Raw genomic sequence first — 19956 nt, forward strand, 5'->3', positions numbered from 1 at the left:
ACTGTTGACAATCATAGTGTCTGCAATTATCAAATGTCAGCTCTGTGAATACAAAATGCATTTGAAAGTTCATATGATATCATAAAGTGTCACCTTCCCCAAGTTCTCATTCAATTCTAGCAATGTTTTAATAGACTTGGCTTTCTTATACACAACCTGTAGCTGTTTAACAATAACTTCTTTAACTTCATTGTTCATGTAAAATACTACCCAATTGTCTCTAAAAGCTGTCTAATAGACTCACTGTCAGTATTACAAGTCAACACTAGTGACCGAGTTAACTCATAATTCTTAATATTAGCCTATCATCTCTAGCAGTCTCTATCATCTTGTCTGAAAAAACGTTTATTTCTGTAAACAAACTTGCAAATCATGTGTAGAGTAATTAAGCTGAATGCACTGATCATTGATGGCTAGTGGCCATTCTAATTCTATTTTCACATAAAATAATTATATATATAAAATTATACATTCACAGCCAGTGCTCTTACCTTTCTGGATGTACAGCAGTGGTGGTCAAAAAACATGTAACATAAAGTTGGGTTACAAACTTTCCACTCATAACTACTTTACACTTTAATTTCTTTTTTTTTATTTATTTTTTTATGGTTGAGTGACTGCTGTTCCCACGTATGTAAACATTTCTTTTTATAAATACATGAAGTTTGTTAGGATTTTGTTTTTTTTTTAGTTGTGAAACTAAAGTCTACCTTTTTGGTTTTGGACCAACAGGACAACAGTAATTTTTAATGAAAAAGGTGACAGCTTCATGTATTCATTACATATTAGATATTTCTGCTTATCTGTTGTCTGACTTTGCTTTTTCCTCCACAGGTAGTGCCTATCAATGACTAACACCTGTACCCCTGCCCTTGTGTCATCAGTATGCAAGGTATGATGACATCAGCATGCAAGCAGGGTGTGGCAGGTTCACAGAAATCATCAATGGTCAGTAATATTTTAAAGTGGAAAATATATGAAGTATTTAACTTGAGTGTGCAATTTTTAAGACAGAAAATGAAATCTATCAGAGCAGCATCGCCATTACAAGCATTAATAGGTATGACATGCCCCTCTACATGGACTTTATAACTTTCCCTTTCTAACTGCCACTCACATTTCCTTCTTCTCTCCTGCGGTGCTTCACTTTTGCTTCCTCCTTTGCAGTCATTTTGTTTAACAATGTGGTAATTCCATATCATATCATATCTCCTGTTTCACTTCTGCCTTCCTGTGTACATGATATGTGTTTAAAACCACATATCCTATCCACTAGCATTTTTGTAAGGCTGCTGCATGTTTGTTGCTTTTGTGATACATCTTTGTGTCTGTCCTTATATGGTCTCCAAATGATCTAGATGAGTCAGTTCTTAGTGTTGTAGATAACTAGATAAAGGCATTGCATCTTAAAAGTGTTATTGTAGATTCACCCCAGTATCTTTTTGTCTTTTCACACTGGCCATTCAGACTACATTATGTGATCAATCCAAGGGGTTACTAAAATTTGTCTAAAATACTCATGCTTTATAATGTACTGATCGCTACAATTTCTATTTTATTTTCAAGGATTTGATTGACATGATTCACATTGATTTCTATAATGTTTTTTTTTTTTTGCTCTTTTGTTTCATTTTACATTTTGCATTTCCATCTTTTTTGGTTTTCCATGTCCCTGAAAATGTTCATTTTCTACACAAGTGATAGATACCTTCCTTTGCCACTCTAAGCGTTTAAATATTTACTGTGGAATTCATTGCATTCCTATACAGAATACCTGCCTACACAGCAGCATACCATAAATAAATAATTTGAAGATTATTTATGCAGAAAATTTATGCAGAAAAAAAAATTATCATAGCAATAGTTTGATTAAAACAATTAGAAACCACTGGCCTCTTCTCTCAGACACTTACCTGATACCCCAAATGGTCTTCGCAACCCAATTGTGTGTTTTTTTGTGTTGGTTTCTTTGAGGTCCATCCGTCCCATGCGTATTATCTGGCACACCAAGTAGATCTTCTCTCTGTTCAGGTCTTTTGTTCCCAAATCCTAGGTAATAAGAACAAAAGCAGGAAATGGTGGTGAAGTCCGATGTGATGCTGTATGTTTTTTATCTAAAGCAAAAGGAACAGGCGGACATGTCTTCTGCTTAAAGATTTATGTTTTGTGCATATACTTCATGAAATTAAAAACAAAGTTAATTAAAGCAAGAGTTTGTGTAGAACATGGATATACAATAAAATATAAGATTTAGATTCATTTGTTTTCTTACACTATGGTTCACGAAGTTGATTAACAACTTACAATGAAAATGTTTCTGTCTGCTTTAATGATAATGTCAACAAGGAAAGAAAAAGTTTCTGTCTGACGTCTCCTGTTCTCATCCAGCAATAATGCAAAGGATGGAAATGGTACTATCCACAGAAAAGGTGGGCACTGAAAATAAAGTATGAATGGGATTATGGGATAAAATAAGTAGAAGAAGTGAAATATCAGAAGGAAGATGAAACACTGAAGAGATGCTTGTGAGAAGCTCTGCAAGCTTACATTATAGTGATTAGTGTGTATGTGCAGATGTTCGTGGGTTAGGGTAAGGGTAAGGGAAGAGGATAGATTTTTGTGTTATACTTTGGTAGTGAAATGTGTGTGTGTGTGTGTGTGTGTGTGTGTGTGTGTGTGTGTGTGTGTGTGTGTGTGTGTGTGTGTGTGTGTCTGTGTGTGTGTGTGTGTGTGTGTGTGTGTGTGTGTGTGTGTGTGTGTGTGTGTGCGTGTGTTGTGCGTGTGTGTGTGTGTGTGTGTGTGTGCGTGTGTGCGTGTGTGCGTGCGTGTGTGTGTGTGTGTGTGTGTGTGTGTGTGTGTGTGTGTGTGTGTGTGTGTGTGTGTGTGTGTGTGTGTGTGTGTGTGTGTGTGTGTGTGTGTGCGTGTGCGTGCGTGTGTGCGTGTGTGTGTGTGTGTGTGTGTGTGTGTGTGTGTGTGTGTGTGTGTGTGTGTGTGTGTGTGTGTGCGTGTGTCATTCAGTGGTACTGCTAGGGCCAATTTTTTCTTTTTGTAATGTAGTCTCACAGTAAGACATTGTCCCGTTCAATTCTCAGCTAGAGCGTCTTCTGTGTGGAGGCATACGTGAATGGGCGTGCCTTTGTTGAATGTTGTGCATCAGGGCTGGTAACTTGGCATGTAAAAATCCACTACCAAACATTAGCGGACCAGAGTTCCGCTGTGGTGACCCCTAACCGGGATAAGCCAAAAGACACAACAAGTATGCATGGCTGGACTGCGGTAGCATTGTTGCCTCACAGTAAGACGTTGTCCTGTTCGATTCTCAGCTAAAGCGTCTTCTGTGTGGAGACATGCATGAATGGGTGTACCTTCGTTAAAGGTTGTGCGTCAGGGCTGGCAACTCGGTACGTAAAAATCTACTGCCAATCATTAGCGGACCGGAGTTCCGCTGTGGTGACCCCTAACTGGGAAAAGCCGAAAGATACAACAAGTATGCATGGCTGGAGTTAGGGCAGGGCTATGATTAGTGTTAGTACACATGAGAAAGACATGAGAAAGGTGGTGCAGTGGGTTGAAGCCTAACCACACCCCTGTCCCTAACTCTAACCGTACACATTACATTACTAGAAGCCCTTTCCCTAACAGTAACAATATCCTTTCTTGACATAATCCTTTAGTGATATATTATGTATGTTATCTCTACACTACACTTGCTGTGTTATATAAGTTTGAAAACTATCCTCAGCTTACTCCTTATAAAAGAACATTTCTCAGTGGGTGTACTTTCTTAACAAATTACAATGAAATAAATAAATAACTACATTCTGAACCATGTACACTCTAAAATAAACCGAGTGAAAGCAGGTAGGGTATTGTTGCCTCTTGTACTTGCCACCATATCAGTACAGTTTGACTGAAAGTTATGCTGAACTGGTCATTAAAAAAACATTGTTGCTCATTATTACTCAAGAGGAAAGGTAATGAATATGGAATGACATTTTATATAGGCCTGGATGTTGTTGATGTATACTATTAATAAAAACACTGCACAGCTAACATTTTTCCTCCCAAAATTGGGAGGTTTGTTAATGTGTCCAGCTTTGGAATTCATAGTAAATCTATACACTCGTGGGGTCCGTGTGATATAAATCATATTGTGTACTGTGTAATTCAACATAGGCTTGCTATAATAGAAGCATATTCTATGATATGCAACAAAATGAGCAGGTTCAAAATTAATCCTTCCAAAGCACTAGGTACACTTATGATAGTGTTTATCACATTCTGATAATAAAGACAAGTTTAGACAAACATAAACATGTAGAACATATCTTAGAATATAACAGAGGGATTTAGTTATGAATTGATGCTATCAGAGATAAAAGCTTCCAGCATTATCCTTATACTGTTAGTATGCACTCATTCAGTGATGGCTCTTGGGATTGTACAAATGAGGGCAGCCCTCCCAGTTGTAAAGCAGAAGATTTTTTTTTTCCTTTTTTAAATTTAAATTTATTTATTTATTTATTTGTTCTATTTTTTTTTTTTTTTTTTTGCCTTAAAACTAGTTGACTTTCCCATTTCAGATTTCATAACTGCAAGCATTTACATTGCATGTGCAGAGTTTTGGTTTCTTTATAGAAATAAAGTCAGGTGCTTTGGCTGCGATATTTTGAAAACAGCCTATCCTTTATGTGTCTGCTTCTGTAGTGTATAAGGCAATTGTGCCTTATGGAGGTCCTCCTGCTGTTTTGGGGAGCAAGAAAGATCTTTCTATAGTAGCTGCTTGGAAAGGAAGGGAAAAGTTTTTTTTTCCACCAGCACATTGCATGTGTGCCACTGCAAGCCAATAATTTCATATATCTATCTATCTATATATATATATATATATATATATATATATGTATATAAATATATATATATATATATATATATATATGTGTGTGTGTGTGTGTCTATGTGTGTGGAGACAGATAGATACAAATATATATATATTGATAGATAATGCTTGTGTGTGTGTGTGTGTGTGTGTGTGTGTGTGTGTGTGTGTGTGTGTGTGTGTGTGTGTGTGTGTGTGTGTGTGAAAGGGCCACATGCCATTCCTACAACAACAGGTCAGAAAAATTATTGTGCCAGCATTACACAGTATGGTTGGGTTCCTCAGCAATTTCTTTTAAGGAACCTACCAATTAAAGTTGGAAGTAACATGCTGTCCTAGTTGAGTGAACTGAAATGTATGTTGATTAAATACAGGAATTTACAGCTGGACAGCTAGAATGCATTTGAGTGAAACATGTTCCTAAAGGTTTATGCATGTGGACCTTTCTCACTGACTTGGAGCAAAACTCAGTACCTCATCATGAACTACTCAAGTTGCCTGAGAGTACTGGCTATGAGTTAATTAAATTAATAGTTAACGACAATGAGAAGTTAAATAATTTGAATAACGATATTAAAGGGGTGAATGACCATTTAACGGCTACCTTCTCTTCTCGTATCATAGTGAGTACAATGGCATTTTTGAGAAAGTGGATAAAGTGGCTCAAGAGAACAGGGATAGGAAACAGAAAAAGTTGGAAAAATATGGGGTGATTAGTACAAAAAAGTGCCTATCCCAAACCAGCATTTAAAATAAATTGGAAATTTGACTTAAAAACACCAGTACTGAGGAGGTTTTAGGATTGCAACATGGTTGATGACAAAGTTTTTTTAGAGACTATGCAGGTGAGGAGGTGGGAGAGATTAGCCCAACAAAATTCCATTCAACTCCAGTAGAGACGGAGATGTCCAGACAATACAACAACAACACACGCTATGGAAGGGGGTGTAGCAGAGGCAAGATATGGTGCAATATAAAATCATCAGCCATGGATACCAACAAAGGTAAATTGGGAACTTAAAGTTTTTATTATGACTAGTGTTGCTTTGTCTGAAGGAAAGTAAGGATTGGTTAAGAATGGCTTCAGTTTTGTTCCAGTTCATAAACTTGGCATTGTCACCGCCCTGATCCAACTGAAATTATTTACTCAAAAATTGAATTTAAAAATATTCTTTCTAGATAAAATTCATGCTCCATATATAGATGCTCCATGTATAGATGCTACAAATATTAAAAAGAAAAGTACCTTTATCCCCCCATCCTATGGTTAGTGTTTTCAAAAGAGTATGTGAAAATCAGGTTAGGAAGGTTTCTGTATGAAAATGGTTTGTTACCGACAAACGACATGGGCATGCTGCACTTAAAGAAATCCCAATCCCTCAGAAATAGACGTTTCAGGGATCTAAACCTTGTCATCGCAATGAACAAAACATGCTGGAGGGATAGATTCCTGACCCATAGACTCCCCACACTCTGGAATAGACTGCCCATACATGTCAAGTAGAGCGCCTCTTTGGCCCTCTTCAAAAGGAACCTTGATGATTGGATGGGAGATAGGAAATTCACCCCAGGGACCACGTCAGTTCCCTTGCTAGACAGGGGTCCAGGGAAGTAAATACTGGGGGAAGAAATAGCCAAGGAATTGTTTTGGCTAGTCTTGTATAGGCCCTAGGGCCGATAGCCTAGTACCAACCTATGAACCTATGAACAATGTTACAAACCAGGAAAGGATTATGTTAAATGAGCTAACTAAAAATAAAACCATTCAAATTATGAAACCTGACAAAGGAGGTGGTGTAATATTAATGGACTATGTAGACTACTCAGAGAAAATGTTGATGCTATAAGGTGATGAGGCAACATATACCAGAGTATCTAAAACAAGGGCAGTGTTACACATAAGAAGATTGACAACCAGCTTTGGGATTTAGTTGTGGAAGGAATCATGGGAAATTATTTCTTAAAAGTGTTTAATAGCGGAGAATCCCATTATTCCTTCCATCTTTGGGGTCCCTAAGATATACAAAAAATATGAAATGTGTAGACCCGCCTTTGAAAGCTATTGCGATGGCTAATGGGTTGAAGAATGAGCCTCTGGCAAAGTACATTGATATTGAATGCACATGCATCATTGATGAAAAAGTGCATATAATACGAGAATCATAGCATTTACTACAAAATTTGAACTTAGTGGTATTTTATGATGACATTATTTTTATTACTTTAGGCATGATTAACCTATTTATAGTAATTCCAAACACTGAAGGATTAGAAAGTTTTGTACAAATTCTTGATATGTATGATGGATGAGTTGTCCACCACAAAAATGTTTGTATTACATACATTCATGGAAATGGCATTATATAATTATTTTATATTTTTTGAAGGTCAGAACTTTCACCAAATGCGGGAGTGGCTACAAGTACAACATACTTCCCTATGTATGCGACTTTAGTTTTAGCAGCATAAGAAGAACAATTTATATTTCCATCTCGATTTATCCACTCATATTTTAGAGTTTTAGATAGCATTTTAATTTTGTGGAAAGGAAATACTAAAGCCCTTTTTTGTTTTAAGGTCTATTTTGAAAAAAAAAAAACAATACGTTATTTAAAATTTACATATCAGGCAAGTACCGAGAATGTTAATTACTTGGCTATCACCAAAGGGAAAAACTATTTAATTAAGTGTTTCACTTCTGCTATTATCATAAGGAAACCTTTTCCATCTCCTACCTGAATTTTGAGAGTTGTCACCCCTTTCACCTAAAACAAAATATAGTAAAGGATCAAATGGTGAGATTATCTAGACTTATTATTGTGAACAATTGGTCCTTTCAAGAGTTGGACAAAGTGATAGCTATGTTTTTAGAAATAGATTACCAAAATCATTACTGATAGAATTAAAAAAGTGAAGTAATTAGAGGCAGGAGTTCAACGTGTTCCCCTCTGGTGGGCCCATTGGCCAAGGTGAACCAAATTATGAGACAGTCCTCAGAAAAGAAAGAAGAGGGCAAACACCTTTCTTTAATTATTCCATTTAGAGGTGATATTTATAAGTATACCAATATAGTGAAAATGTGTTGGAACACCACTTTTTTCCAGACTTAAAAGAACAAAAAAATCAATGATACTCTATTCACAGTATTTGTGCAAGGGAAAAGTATTAAGAACATAATGAAAGGAAAAGGTATCATCATAGAATCTTACCAGAAGCACTCAGTGAGAAAACATGGCAGATATAAGTACTGTATATATATTTATGACGGACCTTATTTAAGAAGAATATGAGAGAAGTTTACTCTGCCATGGTCAGTATAATTGTGACATGGCAGGAGTAATGCATTTGGTAAAGTGTACAGTGTGTCCAGCCTTCTATGATGGAAAAACAACTCAAAGGTTAACAAAGAGGATTTATGAACATCTGCATAATATGAGAAAAAATAAACACACTAATGCCTTGAACAGGAATTCTATCAAGTGCCGTATATTTAAAAAGTTTTTTTTTGTTTTTTATTATATATAAAACACAGTATGATGGCATGGGGAGACAACTCAGATAACTTTTTTTTTTAATACAATAATTAATATGGCAGCTAGGATTGAATGTCTGCATCAACCCCAACACTCACCCCCAAGAATTAATGATTTTACACCCATTTCTAGTGTGTTAAAATTTAAGGCTAATTAATTTAACCAGGTTGTTTTTTTATAGGCAGGAGGTACACACAACATATTAATTCAATAAGTAATATTTTTATGTAATGAATTAGTGAACAAAGGTGCTTATGTTTGCATGAAATTTGTCATCCATTGTGTATTAATACAGTCTGTAATGTATGCTTAAAGGCTATGTATATGCACCTTGAGAAGGAAATATTTATAATTATTCTGTCATATAGTTAATAGAAAGTGTTACTTCAGCAGCCCATTTCTCACTTAATTAATTTATTAAACATGGCTGTTAATTTCTGTGCAACTGGTTCTTTAAAAGTACATAACTGGAAGTTTTATTTAACTCTAACGAAGTCCCGAGAACAAGGGACAAAAGGGCTTAGTTCACCTTAATAAAGGAATACTTTTAATTCTTGGAGTTCTTTTTCTTATGGAGCCTTATCATTTATATATATTTTTATTTTTATTTTTTGACTAAAATATGGATATTTTACACATAAAGGCTAAGACTAATGTTGAATCACTACTCAGCTGGTCTTTCTGAAGAAATGTTTTTCGTACTACTTGCAATCAGAAACTTTCACTAGTATTTTTATTTTCTGCCTATGTAAATGTTAGTGACATGGTTATAAAAGACACAGTGCTTGCACCAGGTTTCATATCACCATAGTAGATTACTAGAAAATAGACCCATGTATCTTTTTTAAGTCTAGCCATTCTTTCCAATAAAATTTGCTAGGTATTAGTTCCTAAGGATTTTTTGGGAGTATATATACTTGGGCGTGGGTGGCCGAACATTTACAAGCTTCCTCTCTTTAAAAGAGACATAGGTGCCAAACCTGAAATATATTTAGGGTTCCCTGTCCACTGATCAAAGTTCCACTAGAATAAGTGCAGGGATGAAATTTGCTTCACATAGATGGCAAGCCTGTTCCAGAGAAAGGTAAGCCTCTGAAACACATACCTGTCCCTCCAGCATGTTCTATTTGTGTTGCAGGATTGGGTGCTGCTGATGCTATTTGTCTGGTAAATTACTAAGGATTACAGGCAGCCACTAATGTCAGACATTAGAGTTTAACATTTCTACTTGTTCAAAAAATGCATGTTAATGCAAAAGCTGTTGTTCTATTAACTTTTTATGTAAATTAAAGTAATAAATTGTCCCTATGCTATTTGTGGGTTTTTCAGAATTCTTGAGCAAAGAAGTTGATAGGTGTGCTTTGCACTTTTGGCTATCTATGCTCTACTGTATAGAGTTGCATGCAGCTCTGCTCCTCAGAACATTCTGCAGAATAAGCAATGAACCTATTCCCTGTGGATCTGTTCAGATATAATGCGACATATAATGTGAATAAAATAGAAATAGTTTTCTTGTTTTTTTTTTTTTACTTCTCCCGTGCAAAAGGAAATATAAAATTATCAAGTATGTCAATAATGAATGTGGGGACTTTCAAAAACTTAGTGTAACCAGAAAACAATCCAATGTTATTAGAGGCTTTTTAGAATGTAATTTCAGCAAATTTGTTCTGTGTAAGTTGTGTTCTATCAACTTCAGATCATTTTTCTGATGCTTGGGTATAAGTTAAAAGAGATGCACAGCCCTCCCATATGAATGAGATATCTCTACTGGTTTATATATATATCTGTCAGATATATATCTGTCAGCCTCTAAGCATTAAAAATCCTAGCACAAGCCTTTAATATCACAGAAGAGGGTCAGAAAGAGGAGCACTTTGTATTTTTCACAAATGAAGATCTTTTTAAACTAGACCCTTTATATTTAGTGGTAGTGAAACCTTATATGGGCTTAGCTAATGTATTCAATAACTTATATACCTAGTTTGACTTTATGAGGAATATCATAAATCTAGGACAAGCAAGGCTAAACCTGAAAGCAAAATTACAGCACTTTGCCTAAATCAAAGCAGTTGAGCAGGTATGTTATACATTTACAATTAAAATCATAGATTAGAGATACTTACAGTAAACACTGTCTTCAAGTTGTTTAGCATATCTATCTCTTGTGGAACACCTGTGCTTGCCCAGCGAATAAGGTAGTTCTCACTAAAATAGTAAAAGTTAAATGATTACTCCAGTACACCGATGACAGAGCAGATGAAACAGAATGATTCACTCCCTTTACTTGTTAGCTATACTTTCAGACATTGTGGAATGCCACTGAAATGATAGATGTTCTTTCAAGATAATAAATTCAAATGACACAAGGTAAGAAATGCAATATGTATGCTTTCTTGCAGACTATGTCCTTGTCTAATAACTCTTATCTATCATATAATGATACATTTTGCCTTGAATGTTTTTTTTCTGGTAGATTCTGTGAGCATAAGTAGTTGAAAATGATAACCTGTTCTTTCCTTTGATAATACATTGAAAACCTGGCTTTTAAATAGTTTTAGTGTCTTCTTCACATCTGCCATGTCTGTAATACAAGTATGTCATCAAGGTCAGAGTAGCAACCTGGTATGCTTTAAAGATGTTTGCCTTAAGCAAGCCATTCCTTGTCACTGCAGGCTTACATTTGGCAACACACTCACACTGGCAAAAGCCTGTCTACTAGAATTTTCCAGAATGAAAATGGCATTGTTTCAACTGTGCAATCAAAGCCCTGCAATAGAATGAACTGACTAGCAGAGTGCTGATGTTATGCCATCAAATTATTATGGTACATTTAATTTAAAATTTAATATAAAGAGTTAACAAGTAAATAAAATGCAATATTGTTTTAATCTTTTTAATCCTAAACATGTTTAATCTAAACTGTAACAAAGTATATGAAAGCAGTCTTTAGAATACTGTGAAACAAACCATTAAGTTAACATGAGACTTTAGTCAGTTTCTAATATTGTGAACCCTATTTTAGAAGCTTAGTAAAAAACATAATAAACTTTATTGCTGTAATTAAGTCACACATGACCATACACATTAACATTTAAACAGTTTATATCCATTCATTCCAAACCTATTTACTTATAAGATTTCTACCATTATAACTGCATTTATCCCATTAATGATGGCGCTAACTATTTTCAGAATATAATTGTCAATTGTTCTCAAAGCATGTTTTCAAATACACATCAAAAGTAGCATCAAGTATAATTTTGATTTTTAATCCTTAGCTCAAAAACATTTATAAATTTGGGTTTTACCTTGACATTAGTTGGTGAATGCTAGCCATATTAATTTCCTCAAAAGTCCATATTTTCATAATATATTTCGCTTTCATTACACCTTCTCTATGCCCACCATAAAAATCTTATAGTTTGTACTCATTTTTATTTCTTTCCCTTCGTAACTAATACTCATTGATAAACTCTACATAAATACAGCAAGTTATGATGTAAACTAGATGCACTGGAGTTTGTAGCATAAACAGTTCTATTAAATTACAATGTACATTTCACACAGTCAGTGCTTCATCTGCACTGTAAAATCACTTATACCATTTCCTGAAAAGCAATGATTCAACCTTAGAAAATCTGAAACCACCAAAGAAATCCAGATTAATTTAACAATGAAATATGTATATTTTTTAAAAAAGGTGCAATGGAAAATCTGTCACTAAGCCCTGTTGATTAGGTGCCAAAATATTGAACATGTTAAATGTTAAAGGGAATGTCAAAATTTCAAAATGCTGAAAACAGAATATGTCCATTCCCCTCTGGTGTACATTCCCAGAGTTGGTATATATAATGAGCATGGAGTGTTGGGGTTGCACCCCCCAAATCTGGGGTGCATGGGGCCTACCCCTGCATAAAATAGGTTTCAACATTTTATACTTCCATATTTAGTATCTTCCACATTTAGTTCATTCAGCATTTTGTATTTTGATATTTAATACCTTCCACATTTAGTACATTCAACAGATTGGCTTAACTGCCCTATTAGTTCATGGACACTTAGTTTCATACTCTGATAGTCCCTTAGACCTATCTCCACTCCACTTACTTATACAACCCTTTTGTATTACACAAAATTTAAAAACTTAAATAACATTCTTTTTCCTAATTTCATGATTTGCTAAAGTATTCCTAGTTCCCTTATTAATGTCATTCTTGGTATTGTGTACACCATATTCCTCAAAGCCCTTTATCAGCAAACACACAATTACGTTCATAATATTGCTATATGACAACATGTTCATAGGTTCATAGGTTGGTACTAGGCTATTGGCCCTAGGGCCTATACAAGCCTAGCCATAACAATTCCCTGGCTCTTTCTTCCCACAATATTTACTTCCCTAGACCCCTGTCTAGCAGGGTGACTGACGTGATTCCCAGGCTGAATTTCCTATCTCCCATCCAATCGTCAAGGTTCCTTTTGAAGAGTGCCAAAGATGCGCTCTGCTTGACATGTATGGGCAGTCTATTCCAGAGTTTGGGGAGTCTCTGGGTCAGGAACCTATCCCTCCAGCATGTTTTGTTCATTGTGATGTTGTGATGACAAGGTTTAGACCTCTGGAGCGTGTGGCTCTGAGGGATTGGGATTTCTTTAAGTGTAGAATGTCCAACATTTCTGGGTTTGACAGGGCCTTGTATGTTGAGCAAAGATCGTCTCTGAGTAGACAATATGTGACAGAGTATATCTAGAGTTTTTTTAGATGGTCAGCATAGGGCATCTGCTTTAGGCTTGTGATTCTTTTGGTAAGGTATTTCTGCAGCCTTTCCAGTTGTTGCAGCTGTCTTGAGAGGTACATACCAAACTGGGTGTGGTATTCTATAATGGGTCTAATGAGCGATGAGTACAGTGGAACAATAACCTCCTTTTTCCTGGATGAAAAGCCCTTAGTAATAAGGTGTGCCACATAGAAGGATTTCCTGACTGTTGTGGTGATGTGGTTATCAAAGGTGAGACCGCTGTCCACCTGTGTCCCTAAGTCTCTTATCACACTTTTGGTGTTTAGTGTATTGCCACCTATGTGGTAATTCACGGGTACATGTTTTTTCCCAAAGGGGATAACTATACATTTCTTGGCATTGAGCTTGAGCCCATGGCTCTGGCACCAAGCATCTGTTTCTGTAAGGCCATTTTGTAGAATATCCACATCATTTGGGGATTCAATAATGGCTCCCAGTTTGCAGTCATCTGTGCACTTTGTTAGCCAGGGTCCCTTAGTGTTGGCCTGCATTTTGGAGAAGTAGATGCCAAATAAGAGCGGTCCCAGGACTGAACCCTGAGGTACTCCACTTGTCACTTGTCTGGAGCTGGATTTGGAGTTGGCTACTTTTACAGTGTGGGTTCTGTCAGTAAGCCAGTTGGCAACCCATTAAGTGATGTAGAGATTAATGCCCAGCTTAGTAAATTTATCTATGATTCCAGAGTGGGGGATGGTGTTGAAGGCCTTGTCGAGGTCCAGACAGGCTGTGTGGACCACCTTACCTTCATCCATAGTTCTGGAGACTGATTCAAAGAAGTCAGTCAGGTTCAGGAGACAAGATCGGCCCTTCACAAACCCAAACTGGGTGGGGTCCAGTGTTTGAAGTTTGCCAATGTCTTTGTTTATAAGTTCCATGATAATACATTCCATGGCCTTGCAGATCAGGCTCATCAGGCTGATGGGGCAGTAGTTCCCAGGATCCAAGGTGGATCCGCCCTTGTGGAGTGGGATAACTGTAGCTGTGTGCCACTCAGTGAGCATGAAGCCTGAGGTGAGGCTATGATTAAACATGACACTTAGGTGAGGTGCCAGTTCATTTTGTAGTTCATGTAGTACACAGCCCGGAATATCATCTGGTCCCATGGATGCTATATTCTTAGTCTTGGAGAGTGTGTTTTTTACCTGTGTGGCCATTATTACCGAAATGTGGCAATCTTTTGGTATTGAGATGGGCCCTTTAGGGGGTGAGAGGGGGGTGAAGTTGGCACTGAATCAATCTGCCAGGATATTGGTAATATCCTTTGGAACAGTATATTTAATGCCATTCTGTTGTAGCTCAGAGCAGATCTGAGCATTGCCATTTAGATTCTTGACATAGCTATAGAATGCCTTGTGGTTGTCTTTGGAATCTTTGGCAATTTTATTTTCGTAACTAGCTTTGAAGGATTTTATGAGGGATCTCAGCTTCTGACTGAGACTGGTAAGGGAGTTTTTTGCATCCTGGGATTTTCCTCTTTTCTGCAACAGTTTCTTCCTTTTGTTGTAAAGTTTGTTTATGGCAGGGGACCACCAGATTGGCTTTCTTTTTCTGGAGGAGAGTGTCTTGGTTCTATTTGGGATGGCACGATTCATGCACAAGTGGATGTGCTCATACAGTGCCTTAGTGTAGGATTCAGCAGTCGACCTTTCAATTCACTTCTGCATTGGTGTCATGAAGTTTGTCACTTCTGACTTGAGTAGGATGAAGTTGGCTTTGGAGAAGTTTTTTACAGAGGTTCCCTTACTGGGGTGTGGGGGAGGGATGTGGATGTCAAGGGTGATTAGCTTATGGTCAGACATGACCAACGAGGGGGTGATCATAGGTGTGGAGCATCGATTTTCCATGTTGGTAATGACCAGGTCTACGATATTGGAGCCCCGGTGGGACTATGGATTAGTTGACTGAGGGCATTGGACTTTATGAATTCCAAGAACCATTAGGAAAAGGTGTTGGTACATGAGTAGTTTTCCCAGTTAATGGCAGGGTAGCTGAAATCACCAGTATTAGGGTGTTTGGTTGTATCTTAATATTATCCAGTATGTTTAGAAAGGTGCAGTGAGAATATTGGGGCATGGTGGGAGATCTGTAGCAAGCTACAATTTGGATTGCAGTCTTACCTAGTGTTAGTTGCACCTGGAGAATTTCAGATGCATTGTGTTGGGCACTTAGTCTGGTGGTGTGAATATCCTTGGTGAATATGGACACTCCTCCACCTTTATTGTTTCAGTCCTGGTTTGGTGGCCGAAAAGTGTGGTAAGAGTTGTAGTCTTGTATTGCAGGGGTGCTCTCTGGAGCCTTAAACCATGTCTCATTTACTGCACAGATATCAGTGTTCTCCATTTTTAAGAATGTCTTGAGAGAATGCATTTTGAGGTTTAGACCTCTACCATTGAGTAGCATTCATCTCCATGCTGCTTTAATATCTTATAAATTCACAGCTTGGTGCTTTGGTCAACATATATTTAAAGACTGGTACCCACTCCTTTCACTCCGTCACCATTCCTATTCACACTCATAAATTCTAATATCTCACAAATTCTAATATTCCACAATCCTTATTATGCTTCTGCTTTGAAAACCTCATATATAGATATACAGATATACAAATTGACAGATAAAGGTTCACTCCAGTCTAGAGCTTTATGTCAATATCCATTCTTCTACCGTCACTCTCTCAGCTCTTCAGTTGAAGAGCAAAAAAAAAAATAAATGAATTAATCAATTAATTGATAAATAAATAAATAAATAAAATATTGCTGCTTTTAGTCAAAGCTCAAAGCCAGATCTAAGCCTCCGTAGCTCTTCAGCTGTACAGCTTACCCTACATTAAGCACTGAGGTACATTTCTGTACTGGGATTCAGAAATGCCAGTACGTAAAAGAATGCAGGAAATGCACTTCTCATTCATGCCCATTAACATCTGATACATGGGCTGGCTGCCCCCTTCACCCCATCATTACTATGCTAATATCAACAAGTCTCAAGGAGAGCCAGTATTTCTTTTATTTCTTTAGACCATCCTTCTCACTATTCATTATTCCCTATTCATTATTATTGTTATAATCACATTACCCAGTCAAAAAGTCACTGTAAGCATGACTGCTACATACTTTTACAATTTACACTCATTCCATCCGAAATATCAGACATCACTGTACGTCACCATACATCATTAGACCTGCAAGACTAAATCATTCCACGCAGAAGAACATGCACTCATAAAGCTTAACACCGTATACATTTGCTAGTTAAATCCCACAAACTGAAAATACAACTTAGAGCTACCAACATACAAAAACAAACACTTGTTCCCTCCAAAAGCCCCTGACAGCATTATAAATTATCACCTTATTCATTTGCTTAAATTATTTTGCTGGAACATACGACTATTGCCAATTATCTGCCACTTTATGATTACCCAGCTTTCTGTCACAGTTTAAGCCCAACTTCCCTTTACTGGTATATATATATATATATATATATATATATATATATATATATATATATATATATATATATATATACACTATTTAAACATGCATTTCTGCATTTTTGGATACACACTACTTAAACTTTCTTTATGTATTCACCAGTGCTAAATGAATTGATATCAAACTGACTGCTGACAGGGTGCAGACAAATATCAGTGCTGTATGTTACAAGTTTTCAGTAGCATCAGTCAACATAAAACTCACAAACATAGAAACATTCTATTTTACAATGTACAACTACAACTTTGTGTAGACATTTTTCAGTAGTAATTAGATTTGTAGCAATTTAACTGAAATTAGGAGAGTGGCAAACTTCAACATTTGGAAAGAACAGCATAACCAAAGTTAAGCACATATGTCAGAAGTCATTGTATAGTGTTAGTAGCTTAAAAGGTAGTATATATTATTTTGGTGTTGGGATATTCAAACACTGTGGGTCCTACTCCACTGCCTTGTATTTGGATTCCTTCTTAAACTTCATCAGAGCACATGAGTTGGGGTGGGGAAGCTGCCACACTCCTGAGTGTGCCTTCATTCAGATGAAATGTTAAACTGGGGTCCCAGCTGCCTGAGCTGGGAGTGGCTAAGGTGTATGTAAACAATCCCTTGGCACTTGTCAAAACAAAGTATAGATGCATTTATTAAAATTATAAAAAGACATAAAACAGGTAAAACATAAAGTGAGGAACAAAGACCAAAGAATAAAGAAGAAAAAACACTACAGAAAATATATTTACTAACAAAAGTTACTGAACCAACAAAAGTTAACTGCAAATAGCATGCTTACCTACATGTATTCCACAAACAGATGTTCAGTTTTCATGTCTGAGGGGTCCTGTTGGCACTAGCCCTTCCAAATATACCAACAACAACTAAATATAATTTTTTTCAATACTATTAATCTGTGCCCGTATTAGAGTGCCATAATGCCAATATCAAATGACTGATAAATACATTTTGATAGAGGATAAACATTAGTTTAGCAAAAGCTTGAAATCATATAATCTTTCTAAAGGAAAGAAAAATATGGGAAGTTGTCTCAGGAACACCACAAGTCAGCAGAAATCACAAATGTTCCTGCACACATCTATATTTCATTCAGTCCTTTATTGGAAACTTATCTCAACACAAATGCCAAAGGAAATCTGCCCATTCCAACACTCCCCTAAAATACCATTGTTTTGAAGGAAAACTATACAGTTCTGAAGAAAGCAGAGTCCCATGAGCTAAAGTAAAAAAAAAACAGGTCTGTATAATGGAGTCATACCACTCCCGTCTGGAACATGTTAGAGAAGGGAGGTAGAATTCCATTTAACACTAGCCTGATAAAGGCTAACAAAAGCTTAGGATATTTTCTCAACTTTTCCATGGAAATCTTTTCCCACAAAATGGTATACTTGATGTACAAAAACTTCCTACTACCAAACTAAACGAAAAAAGAAAAATGAGCAGGCAACGGATCCTTCGATACTTTATTGAAAGTTGGCGCTTTCACTGAAACAAGTGAATCAGCTTCTTCAGACTGAGTAAAAAACTCACAGTCTCCCAGTTTAAAAACTCACACTAAACCCTAAGCCAATAAACAACTGCCTACAAACATGATGTCACCATTCTGCTTTCAAGTTAAAGCGATATTGCCAACATTTGTTAAATGGGTTGGTTTATATAAAATATCAACACCACATTAAATAAAGGAATAAATAAACCTTAAAAACTTACTCCATATGTTCACTACTAACCAAACCCTTCCAAAAATCACAAATCTAAAATAGTAAATCTTATTAATTTTTAAATACGATAAAATAAATAATTTTACTGGTTTATGATATAGAGTTTTGGTTCGTGTTTCTGCTTCGTATGTGCTGAATTTGGTGGATTAAAGTATTTAAAGCTTCCGAGTTGCCTGCCAGTTTGTACCTTACATTGCAAGGACATTTTTTACACCAGAAGGACAGCCTTTATTGTTCCGGTGAAATTTCCTTTTTTATGGTTGTTTGGTGCTTCATTTTTGGTTATAAAATAAATGTTGTTACCTATATCATAATAATGCATATAAAATATGCATATAAAAACACTAAGCCATGCACCATAAATACTTTAAAGCTACCTAAACATATGCTGTTAAACTCTAAAATAACCTTAGTGAAAAACAATGATCACTTATGTTATTCTAAAATGACATATTATTATATTTTCTCTAGTACTTATCACATATTGCATATACTAGAATCAAAACCAGAAAAATTTGAATTAATACCATGTTAATTAACAACTTCATAACTGCTAAAGTAATTTTATATAAACAAAACTTTATTAAATAAATAAAGAAAGTATGAGGTTAAATGCCCATTCCTACCTACCTAGTAAGGGCCTTCAATTTCAATAAACTTTTAATGGATAAAGCCTCATTTAACCCAGGAAAAATATACACTGCTGTTTGAATCTGCCATTCCAACTCTGCTTCCTCCAATTTAAGTTCACAAGGCCCTCCCCTCAGTTTAAACTCTACTTGTTGCAACACAACAAACAAAAAGCTGTGGGTAGGAAAAACTGAGGTATGCCTAGTCAAAGCATTGCTGTTAATTTTATTATTAATACTATAATGGTGCTCATAAATCCTTAGTTTTACTTTCCCTTCAGTTTTTCCGATATAAAATGCCTCACATTGATCACAGGTAGCTGCATAAACTACCCCCTGAGAATCACAGTTATACCTACCATATATGTGATATTCTCTAGCTCTAATTTTTACTTATATTGGTGGCATCTCCCACACTTAGTCATTCCCAAGTTCATTTTGGAAGTTCTTTTGGGCCTCTCAAGTAGACATTTTAAGTCCAAACCTCTTCTAAAAATCAATTAGTGGTTGAACTTAAAGAATTCCTAAGATGGGTGTCATCTATAATGAACGCCCAATTTTTATTGATAATCTCCCTAATAAAACGGAAATCTAATGAATAAGTCGTTAAAAATCTTATAGATTGGTCAGAAGCCTGCACACTTCTGGAACCAGGGGACAACTCACCCTGTGGCAAAATAGTAACTATGTTATAACCTCTGTGCACCAAAGGAATAAAATGGCCCGATAATCTTTTACCAATGACTTCCTCAAAAATTAATTCGACAAAAGCTCTTGGGTAGCTTCTCTTACAAAACATAGTTTTTAATAGTTCACATTCTATCATGAAATCACCAAAATCGGAAACCATTCTAGCTGCCCTCATGGCCTGCCCCTTTACTACTGCTTTTTTGGTGCAAAG

The 19956-nt window shown here is 36.2% G+C and overlaps 1 protein-coding gene across 1 annotated transcript in view; it reads right to left on the reverse strand.

Moving 5' to 3' along the window:
• LOC122795974 (dedicator of cytokinesis protein 2-like) overlaps nucleotides 1–19956 on the reverse strand; it is a 2887083-nt gene that overhangs the window by 2193768 nt on the left and 673359 nt on the right. Inside the window, exons 9-10 of the mRNA XM_044064456.1 lie at nucleotides 10533–10614; nucleotides 1914–2049 (exon numbers count right to left, since the gene is read on the reverse strand). Coding sequence (XP_043920391.1) covers nucleotides 1914–2049; nucleotides 10533–10614 — 218 coding nt within the window. The remainder of the gene's footprint in view (nucleotides 1–1913; nucleotides 2050–10532; nucleotides 10615–19956) is intronic.

Source organism: Protopterus annectens, chromosome 2.part2 (assembly GCF_019279795.1).
Source record: "Protopterus annectens isolate FY-2018-M chromosome 2.part2, PAN1.0, whole genome shotgun sequence".
In the NCBI taxonomy this organism is placed as follows: Eukaryota; Metazoa; Chordata; order Ceratodontiformes; family Protopteridae; genus Protopterus; species Protopterus annectens.